This window comes from Carya illinoinensis, chromosome 5, assembly GCF_018687715.1.
Source record: "Carya illinoinensis cultivar Pawnee chromosome 5, C.illinoinensisPawnee_v1, whole genome shotgun sequence".
Taxonomy (NCBI): Eukaryota; Viridiplantae; Streptophyta; class Magnoliopsida; order Fagales; family Juglandaceae; genus Carya; species Carya illinoinensis.
This window is the reverse complement of record NC_056756.1, coordinates 31,997,622-32,016,439: the sequence shown is the minus strand read 5'-3', so window position 1 is coordinate 32,016,439 and position 18,818 is coordinate 31,997,622. Positions and strand designations below refer to the sequence as shown.

General features: G+C 35.0%; 2 protein-coding genes across 3 annotated transcripts; both read left to right on the top strand.

Annotated features, from left to right (window-relative positions):
- The first annotated feature begins 1,835 nt into the window (after positions 1–1,835).
- LOC122310722 (protein PECTIC ARABINOGALACTAN SYNTHESIS-RELATED-like) lies at positions 1,836–11,169 on the top strand. Of its 2 annotated transcripts, none has more exons than XM_043124842.1 (11): positions 1,836–2,319; positions 3,146–3,196; positions 3,286–3,376; positions 4,606–4,682; positions 5,847–5,935; positions 7,842–7,961; positions 8,648–8,764; positions 8,875–9,018; positions 9,104–9,227; positions 9,325–9,516; positions 10,329–10,536. In XM_043124842.1, exons 1-11 carry the CDS (start codon positions 2,023–2,025, stop codon positions 10,380–10,382), a joined length of 1,356 nt encoding a protein of 451 aa, XP_042980776.1. In that variant the 5' UTR covers positions 1,836–2,022; the 3' UTR covers positions 10,383–10,536. The 2 variants fall into 2 exon arrangements, with proteins under 2 accessions (XP_042980776.1, XP_042980775.1); XM_043124841.1 differs by having other exon boundaries at positions 1,844–2,319; positions 10,282–11,169.
- A 1,265-nt stretch (positions 11,170–12,434) lies between these two features.
- Positions 12,435–17,723, top strand: LOC122311202 (probable alpha-galactosidase B). The gene is made up of 14 exons (XM_043125643.1): positions 12,435–12,783; positions 13,250–13,409; positions 13,937–14,194; positions 14,406–14,580; positions 14,865–14,926; positions 15,025–15,188; positions 15,324–15,421; positions 15,902–15,960; positions 16,054–16,188; positions 16,283–16,536; positions 16,671–16,830; positions 17,017–17,092; positions 17,197–17,247; positions 17,396–17,723. Exons 1-14 carry the CDS (start codon positions 12,731–12,733, stop codon positions 17,614–17,616), a joined length of 1,926 nt encoding a protein of 641 aa, XP_042981577.1. The 5' UTR covers positions 12,435–12,730; the 3' UTR covers positions 17,617–17,723.
- The last annotated feature ends 1,095 nt before the right edge of the window (positions 17,724–18,818 follow it).

Genomic DNA, 18,818 nt, shown 5'->3' with positions numbered 1-18,818 from the left:
GAAAACACAATTAGAGATTTAATTTTGTAAATAAAAGAAAATGAAATAATTGTTAAGTTAACATAAATCAATTATAACGTCTGAAACTAGGTAACATTAGACTGCTCTGTTTAAGCTTAGCTCGCTTACTCGTCCTGATCATCTTCCTCACTTAGGTGATTAAAAACATAAAATAAATTTAAAATGAGTCGAAAACTCAATAAGTAACACACTATACAATAAATATAATAAAACGTAAGGTTTTTCAAAAAATGCTTGATTGAAATGAAAATTTGATTCATTCATACTCATGCTCATAACATGCATGCTTTTAAAACTTTACTTCTTTTATCTTATCTTGATTGGTCAACACACATTAACCTCACGTGTTAGGTTATGCATTGGTTCTACTGCCTGTGGCCAAAGGGGGAATTGTTAATCATATCATAATATATATGTTAGACTACGCTTAGGTTTGTGGTTTGAATGTCTACTCATGATATGTGTTGGTATCATGCATCTCTATGGCCATGCATTGTTACGTTTAGGTTTGTGGTTTGCATGTCTACCCATAATTTGCATTGGTACTATGCATTTCTATGGCCATCTTAGGCTTTTCCTATACTTACCATAAGAAGGCTTACAGAACTTATGCCATGTGAGATGTATGAATTCCATGCTTATGTATATACTCTACATGTCTTACATATTTCATGTCACACGTGGTACATAAAAAGCTAGCTTTCAAAAGAATGACTTTAATCATTATATTAACTAAAACAGCTAATTTTATGGAGAGAGGTGTGAGATTTATACGCACCACAAGATCTTGAAGTTCCTTTCATTAAAATAATTTTGTGGTTCTAATAGTCGGCCACCCTACTTATTTCGTTGGTTTTGCCCAATTGAGGTAGCCATGCCACGTTTCTGCCATCCAGATAAATGATTAAAAAACAAAAAAAAAAAAAAACAAAAACAAAAACAAAAGGCGTTCGGTTGTTTGAGAGCAAAACCCTGTGGATGAAATTTACATAGCTACCCTGAAAAATTCCAAACCAAATCACAAATACTCCTAACATTCAAATATGCATGAGCTACATTTTGCACTTCCAATGACAGAGACAGTACTCTGTATGCTTAATACACGCTATGACTCGACAATGTTGTCATCCATACTAACACATTTTGAAGCAAAGATCATTTTTGTAGACTGCTAGCTACTTGAAATTGCTGGCGAAGCATTCTAGCTTCGTGGAATGACATGCACCCTTACATCAAAGCTTCTATGGGAATGAAATTTACATAGTTTTGATACTGAGTTGAGATAATTTTTTTTAGTAATAATAAGATATTTAAGTTAAGATGAAATGAGTTAGAAATAGTTTGAATTAAAATACTTTATAAGATTTTAAAAACTGAGATAGAAAAAGTTAAATAAAAGTATTATAAAATTAAAATATTATTAGAATATAATTTCTTAATATTTTTTTTTTAAGATTTGAAAAAGTTGAATGGTTTTTTTGTATTTTGTTTAAAAGTTTAGAAAAGTTGTAATAATTTAAAAATGATTAAATAAAAAAAATTTAAAATAAAAAAAAAATATTTATATTTATAATATTTAAATATTAAAATAAAATAATATGAGGTGATACGAAAGCATTTCTCTATTTAAATCGGGCCTTATTCTCTTGTAATTAAAAAAAAGAAAAAAGGCACAAACCAACGCGGTTCACAGATCTGTAGATCTGTATCCAAAAGGACCAAAACACAACCAATAAACCTCGATCATCCAATTCTCGTATATTTATTATCTGAAAATTAAAAGAAAAACAAAAAGGTCGGTCAATGACGAAAATACCATCAACAATACGCTCGTTATTACATATCCAGTCGTTAAGATGCAGAACTCCACGATCTGAACTCGCATGGACTGTAGCAGGTAATCGGTAATAGAAACCGAAGTAAACAAAGGGAAGCCAAAAGGAATCAAAAGCAGCAGTAAAAACCCAAAATACAGAGCTGGCTTTCAGTCCGAAGCGAGCCATGGTGGAGCTCAGGCACTCGAGCTCGATCGGGAGCCGGGCTTCTTCGTCTCCGATGAAGCGCGACGACGTCTCCTCCCCTTTGTCTCCCGATAACCATCCCAGCTACGACGACGATCACGATCGACACTCCTCGAAGGATCGAGACCGTCATTTCTGGTACCATTTACCGTCCATATGCCCCTTCTTCAACGACGATGCTAGGTTTTCTCCGCACAACTCCAGGATCTGGCTGCTCTTCGTACTCTTTCTTGCTCTCGCCGGTTTCGTTTCGGTTTCCTCGATCGTAAACCGATTGGTTAGTATTCTTATTGCCCGGTGCTCTGCATTTTGCAAATCCAATTCGTATCGCCGTGCATTCTCGGTTTTCCTTCTATGTGTGTTTCGGTTGCTCAGAAAATGTGGAAATCAAAGAAGAATGGAATTATGGAACGCCAGTTAGGAAAAAGACTGAATTAGGCGCCGTTGACTGAATTTCAATTATTTATTTATGTTTCTTCTGTGATAACTTCATAGTGCTTTAAACTCTGCGTCATCAAAGAGTCAGAGACTCGGAGTACAGTTGAATTTTGACTTTGTATGATTTTGATGATGGGAGATTAGGAGGCTAATCTGCACCAAGCTTTGTATTATTGTTTGCATTAAAATTTCTTGCAGTAATTTTAGGATGGTGCTTTGGCATTTGAATTATTGGATTGATAAGTTCAACAGAGCCAGGCTTTTACACCGGGTTGGTTTTTAAAGCATGAAAGTTGACCGAATGTGTATGGGACCTAAAGCTGTCGTATACTATCCCATTTGTTGGTTTGTTTTGGTTCATGTGCTTTGGTGCACCTTCAAATGAGATGTATTGTCTTATTTAGTAAAATTTTGTCAATGATTGTGTTTTGTTTAATACCACACTTTTAGTTCTTTTCTGATGTTGGCTATTCAGGTTTCCTTGTTGAACTTCCTTCATAAGCAATGAAATGCATTATCTCATCATGAATGAAAAGGCCATGAGTGCAGATAATGCTATGAAATGTAAAAATTACTTGCATGCAGAAAAATTTGGTGTTGATATTCTCAAATATGTTCTTGCATTCATAATCTGCACAACTAACTCTCCTTTCAACTTCTTGTAGAATGCCCCTTACTTATGTAAAAAAGATGGCATTGTTCTTCACTGCCCACATGTAAGTTCTGAAAGGACCTTCATTTGGTCATTTCTTTCCTTCTGTTCATATGTTCTTGTTGGTTTGTGCCAATTGTTCACCATTTTTAGGTCAAGGAAGTTCCTTCACTCTGGGAGAATCCTTACTCTGCCACCACATCCTGGAAGCCTTGTGCTGAGCGCCGTGATGGTGGAATATCTGGTAACAGTCAGTTTTTTTTTTTTTTTTTGAATAATGTATGTTAGGTATCATCCTCTCCATTTCATTGGGCCACGTAGATAAGGATATTAGTCGAATTGAGAAGTAAGGACAGCTTCATTCTGGAAATTGGCTTCTAATTTTTCATTTTCCCATCTGCTGTGAGACTTAGGGCTAGTTTGGACACTGTATTATCAGATATTTCATTCCTAAACATCACTCAAAACACAACATTTTTCAATTTTAAATTTTCAACTTTTTTATCTAATCATTATCCAAACACAAAACCCAATACAACTTTCCTGAATTTCCAAACAAGGCACACAAAAAATACAATTTTTTCAAATTTCAAAAAAATAATATTAAAAAATTATATTCAAACGATTTTTTAACTTTATAATACTTTTATTCATCTTTTTCTCCCACCTTTCCCCAAACCCAATAAAAATCTGAATTCAAACCATTTCAGTACTATTCTCAAATATTCTAAGATATTTTATGTGTCCAAATGAGCCCTTACTCTCCATCCGTATAAGTAGTAAATCCACTATGCCCTTGGTGTGATTCATTATAATTATTTTGTTAACTAAAGATTTTATTAATATCAGTTGGCGTTGCCAAGTGCGTTGGATGTATACAATAGAGAACACCTAGCAAGGAGGTGTGATCCATCAAATTAAGTTGGACTATCAAGTATTTTTGGGGCGATGGAATATTTGAAAAAGAATCTGTTGCCTTAGTGCATTACTGGGGTTCACCAGCTGCCATAACACCCTGTTTTTGGAGTGAATGGATTTTCTTTGCCTTTTTACTTTATTTTTTGGAGAGCTTCTCTTGGTTGGAGAACTTGTCTACATATTTTTAGACCTATACACTGGGTATCTGTTATGATGATATATTTCCTCTATTCATGGCTTAAAGTTGTATGATTGGACGTGGATAAAAGGATGATGACTACTTCGTACTTTTTTTATAAGAATAAACTAAATAGACTAAAATTTGCACTTGAATCCAGATTGTGCTTAATTTTTTAGAAAGGAACCGATCAAAAAAAATAATTTTTAGAAAGGATCTGGATGATATTCTATTCTTCCCACCTTTTTTTGATAAGTAACTTCCCACCTTCTTATATATATATATTGCAAAATGCTTGACTGTTATTTTCAAGTTTAGGTCTTTTATTTTCATTTAGATCCCTTTGTCTCCAAGCAGCATTTTTGGCTCTTTTGCAGATCCTCCTCCTGAAAATGAAACAACTGGCTATATATTCATTCATGCTGAGGGTGGTCTGAATCAACAAAGAATAGCTGTATGACTTCATTTTTGCAAAATTGAAATTCAATAAAGAAAGTTCCTTTTTTCATTTATGTTGCTGTCAATCTGCAAATATTGTATGTCATTTTTTTTATCAGCACATAAGAATTTAATTGATGAGAACTAGGCATAGCCCAAGTACAAGGGAAAGAAATAATAAAATATCTTGTACAACATTGCAAAGTACAAGACATCAGTCTTCAAAACGAGGTTTTTACAGATATTTATTTTTCACTTAATTCTTTCCACCCCTCCCAATATACGGAGTTGGGTATTCATGGTTATTCAGCATATTTGTGTTGATAGAAGTAATAATGAATTATATGCACCAATATAAGTATTCGTCTTTGGAGTATATGCATGTGATTTTTGTACCTTAATGATCAAGTCAAGACCTGAGGAATTACTTGTCTTATGATATAACTTGAATGATGACATGGAGCAACTAAATCTTATTATTATTATTATTATTTTTGTTTTCATGAGTATGGAGCAACTAGGTCTGAATTACAAGTGGAGAATGAACTCCAAAACAATTTTTTAAAAAATCTTATAGAAAGAGTTAGCTGTAGAGGTTCAAACGATTATAAACAAAAGGATGATCATTGTGTTATTGTTTTGCAATAAATTAATTAATTAATCTTCAATTACTGTTGAGAGAAGGAAATGGAAAGCAATGCCTTTGGATTAATTAAATTTTCTTCATTTAATAGGTTCTAAATATTTTGATACTCGTGACTTGCTCATGAAAAAGCTTCTCCACTGCTTCTTACAATGATTATATTCAAGTCTAATTTATATCATGGGAAAAGATTCCTGGCATTATCAGAATATATCGGTTTCTTCCGATTGTCCTAGATGTAGTTTATGTGTGCTGTGGTAATCTACTTCAACGACGAAATTTTATTTCTTCAAATGAAGTTCAGCAGCATGGACTTCTACAGCTTTTGAACTGAAGTGTGCCATCCGAACCAAGATTAGACTTTTGCATTAGTTACTTGCATGTCAAGGCACAAGTTTGATATTATATTCCCCATATAAATTTTCATTGCTATTCGGTGAAGTTTCATTGAACGCTTTCTGTAAAGCATTGCTGCATGTTAATGTATTAAAGGGTTGATAAACTTGCAACTCTTAGTGAATCTTTCTTGGTTTTCAGATATGCAATGCGGTTGCTGTGGCTAAAATAATGAATGCCAGCCTTATTTTGCCGGTGTTGAAGCAAGACCAGATCTGGAAAGACCAAACGTGAGACATTGGCTGATATTGTTATACATTTCTATGTTGTAACCCATATGCTTACACAGTCATATTAGTATAGATAAGCAATGGTAGATTCGAGTCTATGATACTAGTGGTTCCTGTTTTCATTCGATGCCATAAGAAATTGAAACTTTAAAGTATTTCTCTTTCAATTGTTTCTTTTTTTTTTTTTTTTTTTTTTTTTTTTTTTTTTTTTTTTTTTTTTTTTTTTTTTTTTTTTTTTTTTTTTTTTTTTTTTTTTTTTAAACTAACTTATCAAAAAAAAAAAAAAATTGTTTCTTTTTATGTTCCTTAAAATATGATAAAAATTTGTATCATTGAAGAACTTTTTGAGCATCATACATTAAAAGGATTACACATATTACAACAATGAGAATATTTCTCATTGAATAAAGTAAATAAAAACCCCTAAGTAGGTGCATTAACATTGGCTCTCGCCAAATCCTGCTCTATATAGTAATTTATATAAGAGCAATGCTACTTTTCATGCTAGATTTTGATCATCCACATTAATATTGGGTGATGTGGCACATTGTAAGTAGCTTTATAGTTCAATCACTAAGTGTGACACATGGCTGGTGTGATTGGGGATGATAAAATTCAAGATGCAGAACGGCCTTTCTCTTTATATAATTTCTGTATTTGCCTCATATTCTTTGGAAGCCCCTTGCTGCTATTTTTTAGCCCTTACTGTGTAATCTTTTGGTATTCTGAAGTTGCAAATTTTGGAAAACTTTGTGAGATATCTTACAGATCATGTTTCTGATACATCCTGAAATATCATGGTGATATACAGTTATCTCTACTCATTCATAGACTGCAGAATATATAAATATATATATTTTTATATCTGTGGGTATCCGGGCCAGCTTGCGCGCACCTCGACTAATCCCATGGGGCCCTGAAGTTAATGGCCAAGTAAACCTCTAGTAGCCCTGAGGGGACTCAAACTAGTGACCATTGGGCAGCAAACCCAAGGCCTAACCCACTGAGTTACCCTTCAGGGTTTATAGACTGCAGAATATTAGGAAAATATGTTTTAATCGTGTACCTTTTAGTATCATTCTTTAGGCAGATAATTAATCTGATACTCTACTCAGTAAATGGATGGAGAGGGATCCATGATTTCAATTCTAATTGATTCCTTGAATTCCATTTCATCTGTTTTGGCAAAAAATTAGATTTGTGGAAGTGTTTATATGTACATGCAAACCACTATCAAATGCCGTGTCTTCTGCTTCTGACGTTAATGTCGTCAGCACTTATTTCATTTTGCCAACACCTTTAAAATACCCTATCAAAACTGTTCATGTTGCACTCACCACAACCGGTCTTATTGTCTAAGATGCTGCCATGATCATCCATTCTTTTATCACCACCTTTGGCAATTCTGGAGGACTTTAAAGCCATTCACATTAGAGGAGGTCCTAGTCCATATGTTAATTTTGTGTCTCGTAGGCAATCTTTTTCTACTCTATGAAACAATGAGATGTGCATGCTTCATCCAAAGGTATTCCTTTATTCAATTTTTTGTTGCTTGGTTGACATTTGCCTTGTCAATTTATAAAATTCTACTTCTGTAACACATCTAAACAATTTCTTTTGTCGCCATGGTTCTATTCTGACATTGTAGTATATTTCTTAGGCAAGCCGATTTTGAGAAAATTATGATTTTTTTTTAATATTTATGGCCAATAGACACTATCACTTCATTGAGACTATTGAGTAGTGGGTGGTAATGTGTTTTGATTGATAAGTTACACTCATACCCAGTCTTGAACCCACAATCTCATCCTTCATCCTAGTGTTTGCAATCTCATTGGCATTACATGGACTTTTTGTCCCTTTTATCAGGACCACCAATCTTTGCTTTTCTTTTAAATTTATGCAGGAAATTTGAAGACATATTTGATGTAGATCATTTCATTGACTACCTGAAGGATGATGTGCGAATAGTTCGTGATATCCCCAAGTGGTTTACCGACAAAACAGAGCTTTTCACAAGTATAAGGTTTGATGACTTCACATGCTTCTGGTTTAGATACATATATATGCGTCCCTGTATATTTGAGTTGAGCCTTTTGTGCTTATTAATAAATATTTCTATTTTATAAAAAGAACAGTCAATAAAGCATGTGTTCTTCTTCTTTAGGATTTATAGCACATCTTATCTGATCTTTTACACTTGACAAAATGCAGCCTTACATGATATCTTTGCACCAACTTAGTGAAATTGTCTCTGGGTGAAATTGCTCATTTGGAATACTGTACTCTTATGGAAATTGATGCTGCTTTTTGCGACAATCATAGGACTTTGAGATAGTTTATTTAAGGTGCTTCTGAGCATCCTAGTGTTCAAAAATATACTAATTAAAAAAAAATAATAATAAAAGGTATTATTGAATGCAAAATGTCTGTTATAGATTATGATGCCAGCTATTGTGATCTACACCTTATCTTGATATTTATTGATGCCAATTGGTTACAACTGGTATTTATTAAAAACTTTGTTATTACATATAGACGGACCGTAAAAAATATTCCAAAGTATTCAAAATGTCTGTTAAGGTATCACTGAATGCAAAGTGTCTGTTATAGATTATGATGCCAGCTATTGTGATCTACACCTTATCTTTATTTAATTGATGCCAATTGGTTACAACTGGTATTTATTGAAAACTTTGTTATTACATATAGACGGACAGTAAAAAATATTCCAAAGTATGCATCAGCAGAATTTTACATTGATAATGTTCTGCCCCGAATCAAGGAGAAGAAGATAATGTCACTAAAACCTTTTGTTGATCGACTTGGGTAAGTCATGGATTTTTGTCTTATTTTTAATCTATGTTGTACTTCATTAACAGTTCTGCTTTTGTGCAAATAAATTGATATTTTACAACTTGCGAATCATCTGCGTTCAGGTATGACAATGTTCCTCCAGAAATCAACAGGCTAAGGTGCAGGGTAAATTATCATGCTCTGAAATTTCTTCCTGAGATAGAGCAAATGGCTGATTTACTGGCATCAAGGATGAGAAACCGCACAGGCGGTTCAAATCCTTACATGTATGTAAAATTTGTGTTTGAAAGTTTGCTGAAATAATCTCCATCTTGTTATTATCTATCTGTATTAACAATTTACCCTAACTAGGGCTCTTCATCTTCGGTTCGAGAAAGGGATGGTAGGCTTATCATTCTGTGATTTTGTTGGAACAAGGGAGGAGAAAGCCATAATGGCAGAATATCGAAAGAAGGAATGGCCTCGACGTTATAAGGTGAAGTCTAATGATACTACTTGTGTCGGGATTCTGAGTAGAAGTTAGTAGAAGCATTGATGGCATGATTCTCACCATGTGGTGATTTGATATGCAGAATGGTTCCCATCTATGGCAACTGGCCCTGCAAAAGAGGAAGGAAGGACGGTGCCCTCTTGAGCCCGGAGAAGTGGCTGTGCTTCTTCGGGCAATGGGCTATTCTAAGGAAACTCAAATTTATGTTGCTTCGGGGCAGGTCTATGGTGGAAATAACAGGATGGCTCCCCTCAGGAACATGTTCCCGTATTTGGTAAGATTTATTAAATTTTTTTCGCGCGCGGGGGGGGGGGGGGGGGGGGGAGCATCCATCCGTAATGATGATCATCTTTTTATACTTCTAAAGTTTAGGGCGGAAAAAAAGTTCGTGGTTTGGATAAAAGAAGTTTTCAAAATTTGAGCATTTCTTGAGATGTGTTGATATATATATAATAAAAATAATAATAATTTACTCATCAATAATAATAATAGTAATAATAATAACAATAATTTTATTTGGAGGTTTTTACACCACACATTATCCATGTAGCATAATTTGATTTGGAAGATAAATTTTAAAATTTGAATCCTACAAATCAAATTATGCCACATGGATGGTGTATGGTGTAAAGGCCTTCATATAGCACTATCCTATATTTGGGTGTTTTTTTTTTTTTTCCTTCTGCTTCTTTTTTTGTACAAGTGGATTAATGTGTCTCTAATGTATGTTTTTTTATTTTGTTTTGTGAAAACCAGTGCTAGAATGAAAATTTGTTTTAGGAAATGAAAATCTATTTTGGGGTTTAAATATGTTTGGATTGAAAGTAAAATAAATAAAAAATTATATACACCATCTAAACATGGAAGAATATAAAAACCGAGAAGTTTTTGGGCATTATCTGACATGGTAGTCAACTGTCTTTTTGCTTCTATTGGCATGGGAAGATAGTCATGGAATTGAACAAGGGAGGGCCCCTGTTGAGTTCTCTTCCATTTTCCTTTTCTTAAATGACATGTTCATCTTGAGTGTTTATGGTAGGTTACCAAAGAGGAGTTGGCAACTAAGGAGGAGTTAGTGGGTTTCAGGAAACATGTGACAAGCTTGGCAGCCCTAGACTTCTTGGTCTGCTTGAAGTCTGATGTGTTTGTGATGACCCACGGAGGGAACTTTGCTAAACTGATAATCGGGGCACGCCGATACATGGGTCACCGTCAAAAATCTATAAAACCTGACAAGGGGCTCATGTCCAAGTCTTTTGGGGACCCCTACATGGGGTGGGCACCCTTTGTAGAGGATGTGGTTGTCACCCACCAGACACGCACCGGATTGCCGGAAGAGACCTTTCCCAACTATGACCTCTGGGAGAACCCCCTGACTCCCTGCATGTGTAAGGCCTGACCACAAGGATTGCTACATATGAATGTTTCACACTGAGATTTTCCTGGGGAGTACCCCATCTCCTTCAACAAGCTGTGCATTCTCATTCGAAAAGCAAGCTGTTTCAAGCCCAATGTACGAGAGAAAAATCTGCAGGGAGTGAGTAAGAGAGCTTTGAGGTGGGGAGATTTGGATGTGCACTGGAGTCTGGAGGTACTAGCCAGCAGGATGATGTTCTAACACGATCTTGAGGATCCGCATTCTGTGATTGCCTGTTGCGTGAGTGTCTTTAGCGAGACACTGGGCGGTTTTGGCCTCAGGACATTGGATCTTCTTTACCGGTTGTTGGCGCAAAAACATTAGATATTTTTTCATGTACCATTTGAAATCATGTAAATTCTTAAATGGGAGTGAATATGTACGAACAATCCCAAAGCAAAGAACAGATGGTAAACAAAGCCATTTAACTGGAGCGACAAACTTATGTTCCTATGACATGATCATTGATTCGATACTTTCCAAACCTAAAAAGGGTAATTTAATGATTAAGCCCCTTGGTCGGATTCTACAACATTAGGAGTTTCGTTGGATAACTTGATGATATATATGACATAGACGTGTCGGACACTCCAGAATCAAGGTCTCTTCAAGTTATCATCTATAGAGTTTAAAATGAATTTTGTAGTATTTATTATTGTCGGGATAATTATTTTGAGAAGATGGAAAACAAAGCCATCTAATTATGACAAACTTATATTCCCATTACATGATAATTGATTAGACACTTTTCAAAAAATAAAAAAAGTAATTTATTGATTAAGCTTCTATTCTACGTTAGGAGTTTCGTTGGGTAACTAGACGACATATGAGTTAGATGTGGGAGACACTCTATTATTACGAGAATTAAGTTCTCTTTAAGCTATTATTTGAACTTGAGAACTTAAAATGGGGTTTACAATATTTATTATTTGTCAGATAAATAGTTTGGATAGTAATAAATATATAATAATAACTATATGATTCGTCTCATATATGTCTTTCTAAATCAATAAACTTTTATTCAAATAACAATTTAGGAGAATCTTTTTCTCGATTTTGATGAGATTTGCCACGATGACACTCAAACATGATACTAAAGGTACTTTAGAGTTTGGAGAATCATTGTATGATTTGTTTCGTACACATTTCTCTGTCGACAATTTCTAATTCGAATGATAATCTAAGAGAACTTTTCTTTTTATGAGATTTGTCATAATATTAAAGGAACTTTAGAGTTTTAGAAAATTATACAAATCATTATATGGTTCGTTTCGTATACGTCTTTCTAAATTAAGAACTTTTCTTTAGTAAAATAATAAAATAAAGAAAAAAAATAAAAGAAAAGAATTGAGAACCTCGTCTTCAAACAACAATATGGGAGAACTTTATTTTCGAATTCTAATGAAGTTTGCCATAACGACACTTTACCACGATGACACCATGCGATGATATGATGAGGTTAGACACGATGGCACTTTGCCATGATACGGCATTGAGTTTGGAGAACCTTTGCCGAAGCTCTAAAAGACGTTCGACGCTTTGCCATTCCGTGACACTAAAAAAAGTACTTTCTTAATCGTAATATTATGAATTAAAAAAAAAAAAGGAAAAAAAATTAATAGACAGAGAGGAAGAGATTTCCAATGATTATCCTAAAGTCAAATTTTACAAAATTACAGAAAGATGGAAAGTAGATCCTGAGCAGTAAATTCTCTAGACCGGTGTACCTGGTCCCTGCAAGTTAGGATTCATGTATCCAGATGTCGTTAATTTGCATTAGAGAGAGAGAGAGAGAGAGAGAGAGAGAGGACTCCTTTCCTGTGTTGGAGGAATCGCCAAGACACAGAGACAAGGAGATGGGAAGAAATGAACAGTCGGAACGTTGCTGACCAGTTCCGATGGTTAAAACCAAAACGTCATTGTCAACGTCAATTACCCGTCACGCTCTCGGTTAGTTTCCGACGGTAAATGCCGCAAGGCATTGTCTTGTCGAGTCGAGTGTCTATATATATAGTATAATACCTGCGAACTCGGTGCCATCAGCAGCTGGAATCCCCACGAAGGGTGAAGCATGAAGCTCTTCGTTTTGATCTCTTTCCTACTCTTCCTTCTTCTAAATCCAAGGTGCTTCCTTGTTCTACTTCTTCTTCTTCAACCCCCCCCCCCCCTCCTCTCTCTCTCTCTTTCTCTACTTGCAAGATAAGCATCGATGATCCTAGATTTAACTATCCCTTTATTCATTTCCCGTAATAATCTTAGACGATTTTGAGTTTTATGTGTACTGGTTTGAGTTGGGGTTTGGAGGGACTCTGGTTGTTGATTTTCGCTAAATTCTTGGATTTTTTTCAATGAATTTTATTTATTTTTTTGACGAGCATTTAGGCTTTCTTTAGTTAACATCATTTAATTTTTCCTTTATCAATTAGCTCACTTTGTATTAGTTCCGAAAGCCAATAAAAATGTGTTTGTATGAAGTATGCGTGTAGAGGTTAACATCATGTGACTCGTACCTTAAGAAAAACAATTCTCTTTTTGGATTGTCTCGAGGTTATGTGAATGAATTATGGGCAAAAGCAATCTTCCATTTCAGGGTATTGTCTAAAACTGTGTCCGATGGCGGACCTGAACGTGCCAGCCTCCCACCTAGAGGTTGGAATTCCTATGACTCCTTTTGCTGGACCATTTCTGAAGAAGAGTTGCTGCAAAGTGCTGAAATCATATCTAAGCGTTTACTCCCTCATGGATATGAGGTAAAAGTACTAGATTTGAGTCCTTTTTCTGTCTTTCAAGGCAAACATCTATTTTAAAGATTCAATTTGGTTCACGAAGTTTAGAAGTTACAATCAAATCAAAGAGTTGGTAAAAATATTTTTGGATTAAAGAGGGACAGAAACAAATATCTTTTGTTATTTTCTTTGCAAATGAAAATAAAATGCATAATGGATTAGTGATATCAACAGAACAATTATCAATTGGAAATTCCATTTGTCACATTAGCTGCCACATAAGAAATTAGTGTGCCATATTATCAAATTCTGTTAGTTAAATTGACACAGATTATTGCAGCCTTTTCAATTACTTAAATACTTGCTTTCAATTTTATAAATCTTAGGGACCAAATTGGAACTACATATATCTTTTTACAGACTAAAATAGGCGTTCCCCCTGTTTTTAATTGATTTAGCAGTATTATGATTGAAAGTTTTACTAAAATGAAACTGATTAATGCTTCTTTTTTTTTTTTTTTTCTTTTTTTCCCTTCTTTCTGTCAATGCAGTATGTTGTGGTGGATTATCTTTGGTATAGGAGAAAGGTCAAAGGTGCTTACACTGATTCTCTTGGATTTGATGTAATTGATGAATGGGGGAGGATGATCCCCGATCCGGATAGGTGGCCTTCCTCCAAAGGTGGGAAAGGGTTCACTGAAGTAGCCAAGAAGGTGCATGGCATGGGTTTGAAGTTTGGAATTCATGTTATGAGTGGAATAAGTACACAGGCAGTAAATGCAAACACTCCTATCTTGGACACAATCTCGGTATTGCTCTGCACTCCCACCAACACTTTAGAGGATGGTTCATTTAATATGGTTTGCTTATGAAACAACCAGGAAGCACACAATATAAAATTTTAATCCTCAAAAACATAAATAGTACAAAATGAATATCTAATTAAACTAGATGAAAATGTGAAGAGTCAACATTAATAACATTACTTAACCTTCTATGGTTTTATTTCATTTTTGTTAGGGAGGTGCTTATGAAGAGTCTGGCCGGAAGTGGACCGCAAAAGATATAGGGATTAAGGAAAGGGCATGTGCATGGATGCAACACGGTTTCATGAGTGTAGATACCAAGTTGGGAGCTGGACGAGCTTTCTTGAGGTCACTCTATGAACAGTATGCTGAGTGGGGCATTGATTTTGGTAAGTTGACTATTGTTGATGGAATGTTTTCCTACTTAGCCCTTATGCATTACCACAATACATACTCAAGCAGTAGTATGAGTAGAAGGTGTTGGACGTCCCAAGGATTTGTGTGTGAGACACTGTTTTGATTTTTGCATGTGGTGCAATCATAACCTGTTACAATCAATGATCGTATCCATCACTGACTACAGAAAAACATTTCAATTGGATAGTCACCTGATATTGGCAGCTCAGTTGTTTGTATTACACTGATTTTGATATTTATTGATTCTCTTCTTCAGTGAAACATGACTGTGTATTTGGTGATGACTTGGATATAAATGAAATAAGTGTTGTGTCAGAGGTAAGCCGCAGAATGTGCCCCCCTCCCCCTTTTGTCGCTACTGCAACATTGGTGTAAAATTTGTGTGGTTGACTATTTAAAGGTGTGCCTCTTTCCAGGTTCTGAAGCAACTTGACCGCCCCATATTGTATTCATTGTCTCCTGGAACCAGTGTGACCCCTGCAATGGCCAAGGATGTGAACGGGCTTGTCAACATGTACCGGATAACTGGGGATGATTGGGATTCATGGAGAGATGTTGCAGCACATTTCGATGTTACAAGGTGAAAGGACTCGTCTGTTTCTGTTCTATAGTTTTGGAGTTTAGTTTACAATTCAATCATGGTTTGTTTTCCATTTGGCGCTCTTTTGTCCTGTCATTATTTTATACCAATCGATATTACTTAATTCTTTATCAGGGACTTCTCTACTGCAAGTATGATTGGAGCTAAGGGCCTGCTTGGGAAGTCATGGCCTGACTTGGATATGCTACCACTTGGATGGCTTACTGATCCAGGTTATAAGAATTTGCATGCTATTTTTCCTGCATATATAATATATCCAATGAAGAATCTTGACCCTTTCTTACATGATTTCATAAGATTAAATGAACCTAAGATCACTTGGCCATGATTCTTTTTTTTTTAACAAACAACTTTTTAGTGTCAAATAGTTTGTTCATGCACTCAAGTCTATATCAGGTCATTTTTTAACAAACAAAGCAGTTGCCATCAAAGTCCATGGGGAAACTTTTACTGGAACAGAAGTATGTCTAGAGCAAGTGGCATGGCTTCAGAAACAAGTTCTACGCCATTGTTTCTTTACTCCAAACATGTTATATTCACATAGAGCATTGCATTGTTACCATGCGTGTTAAGAATCTTAAAGATTCCTGAAGTCCCCATAAATACAAATTATTATTTGATTTAATTTTTAATTTTAGCTTTGAGCCTAGACGCAGAAACACCATTTAACTTTTTTACTTAAAAAATATTAGGTTCAAATGAAGGTCCACACAGAAGTTGTAACCTCAACCCAGATGAGCAAAGAACTCAGGTATACATATGTATAGAGAAATATATGAGTTGGTTCTTTACGTCCTTAGTAACTAAGCACTCATTTCTGACCTTACATTTTTCATCTTCACAGGTCACTCTGTGGTCCATGGCCAAGTCTCCTTTCATGTTTGGAGGAGATGTGAGAAAGCTTGATGAGAGCACATACAACGCCATAACAAATCCTACCCTGTTGGAGATAAACTGGTTTAGCTCAAACAACATGGAGGCATGTTTACCCATCTAATCTTTGTAGTCTTGAAAAAAATGAACTTTTTATTTTCTCAATATAAACATAACATAGTATTTTGTTGCTTGTACAGTTTCCTTACGTTACTGGCATGAGGGTTCATCGTACAGATGAGAGTCATTCCTATCAATCAAGAAGATATGCAATAGATGTAAGAACATCTGATACACAAGGTTTGGCCCTCACCACCTGCTCAAATTCGGAAGCAATTGGCTGGTCTACTGAAGCTCTGGACGAAGAATTTGAAAAAATATGCTGGAAAGAAAAGTTTAAAAGAAAAAATCAAGCACCGTTTTGCGTGTACAAGGGAGAGCCTCTTTTGGCATCGTAATAGTGCTTTATCCTTCTCCAATCTGATAGTCTCAGATATGTTATTGTAGTTTTCCTGTTGTTACTAATACTACAGCCTTTGTTTATGTGTATAAATTACAGAGTAATTGTGCTTTTTAATGCTGATGTAGAGATGAAATCATGACGTACAAACAAAAATATCAAGGGAAACTCCGTTTATTATCAACTGACAGAAGGGACTTTTGCTTGGGGGCTTCTTCGAATGAAAGGCTTACTGCAAAGGAAATCAAGAGAGGTGCATTTTCACCCTGCAGATGGGAGACGAACCAGGTATCCTTTTTCTTTTTCTTTTTCTTTTTTTTTTTCTTTCTTTTTTTTTTTTTCCTAAATTTATATTTCATGGAATTTTCTAAAGATGTACTTGAAATTTAGGTCATTTTCCAGGATGAAAAAATAGTTTTAACTATTGATTAACCTGTGGATTTTATTGCAAGCTAATGCATTTACTCTTAGCAGATGTGGGAGTTGAACCCTAATGGAACCTTGGTAAATGGCTATTCCGGATTGTGTGCAACAATGAAGTCTGTTAAAGGTGATAAATTTGAAACTTTCTGCCTTAATTGTATAGAATGATGTGATGACAATTTTTCCAGCAACTCTATTTCATATATTCAAATTAGCTGATCATTCTTGCAGCTGAAGTCAGCTCAGTTGGAACTCGTTCTTGGATTGCAACTGGAAGTAGAGGTATGTGACTCCCCCAACAAACAAAGAACTCTTAACCAATAGCCTTGTAGATGCACAATGCTCCAAGTTCAAGATTACTTTTTTTTTTTTTGGGTTCAATATTCTATTCTTCACACTATTCAATGACTAATCTTCCTGGCCTTTTCAGGAGAAATATATGTTGCCTTTTTTAATCTGAACACACGGAAGACAGTAATATCTGCAAAGATATCGGACCTAGCCAAGGCACTTCCTAGCCAAACCTTGAATGGAGCTTCCTGCGAGGGCAGAGAAGTATGGAGTGGAAAAGACATTGGATTAACAAAGCAATCTATATCAATGGCAGTAAACGCCCATGGCTGTGCCCTATTTGTCCTAAACTGTCATTAGCTCAGCATCAATCAAAATAAAAGACCATGTCGTCTGTGATGTGTATCAAATGCAGCTACACATAATGTATTGTGATAACAAATGAATGATGGTTCTATTAATCCTTAGGTCAATATTGCCAATAACCATATCCGAGGTGGCGACGATGACGTTTCTTTACCAAAATACCGATAAATATCATATATTGGACTGGAGCTAAACAATATCCCCTATCGATATTGTGTGATGAGAACGGAATGAGAGTGAGACAATCTAAACAAAAGCAAAGAAAGAAGGGGAGGAACTTTCAAGGAAATTGATACGAATGTCGTTGAAAGTGAAGTGAAGTTGATTGATAATAATACTAATTCCTAAAGGGTGGCAGTGGGGGAAAGGAGGTAGTGTCTTTCTGAGTTGGTCCACTTCAAGTGCATAGTAAGTTATATCGAAACTTCTTGTCTACTGTATATATCAGTCGAATGTCATGCATGATGCCATAATTCGTCCGATCAGTGGACATGACATACAGGGTGGCGTCAAATTAATCAAAGTCTATTATTTCACTTAAATTTATAAGATTTAAAATTTATTTTTTAAAATTAAATTACATCATTAAGCACGTTTTAAAAAGAATTGATTTTTTTAGGAATTAAATATATTTAGATTAAAGTTGAAGACTTTTGATGAATGATTTGAAAAGATAAAAATGATACGTTTATTACTTTTTCACGATCTTAAACGCACATTAAAATATTATTGTTGAATAGTGACTAATTTTTGCCTATTGAGTAACAAAAATACTTTAATGTTAATGTGCAGTTGTGCTAAAGTTGTGAACTAATAAAGCGATTCACTTCTCCATAAACAATTTAAATAAATACCGTACTCAGAAGTGACTAATGACAATCATGATGAAGGGGCAAGAGCCTGGTCAACAGCCACGTAAACGAATTTTTAAAACGGAAAATGCTTTCGCCACCGCTGGTGATTCCTGCTGCCGGCCATTGATGTTTTTTTTTTCCTTAATAATTAAAAAAAAATATTTAATATTATTATAAATTTTTATATTTTTTAAAATATTTAAAAATATTAAAAATGATTTGAAAATAAAAACAAAAAAATTATTTTTTTAAACTTAATGGTGGCCCTAACAGAGCGACTGGCGGCGGCTTTAGCATCATCCTTTAAAAACAAATTAATGTTTTAATGTTCAATTAATCATG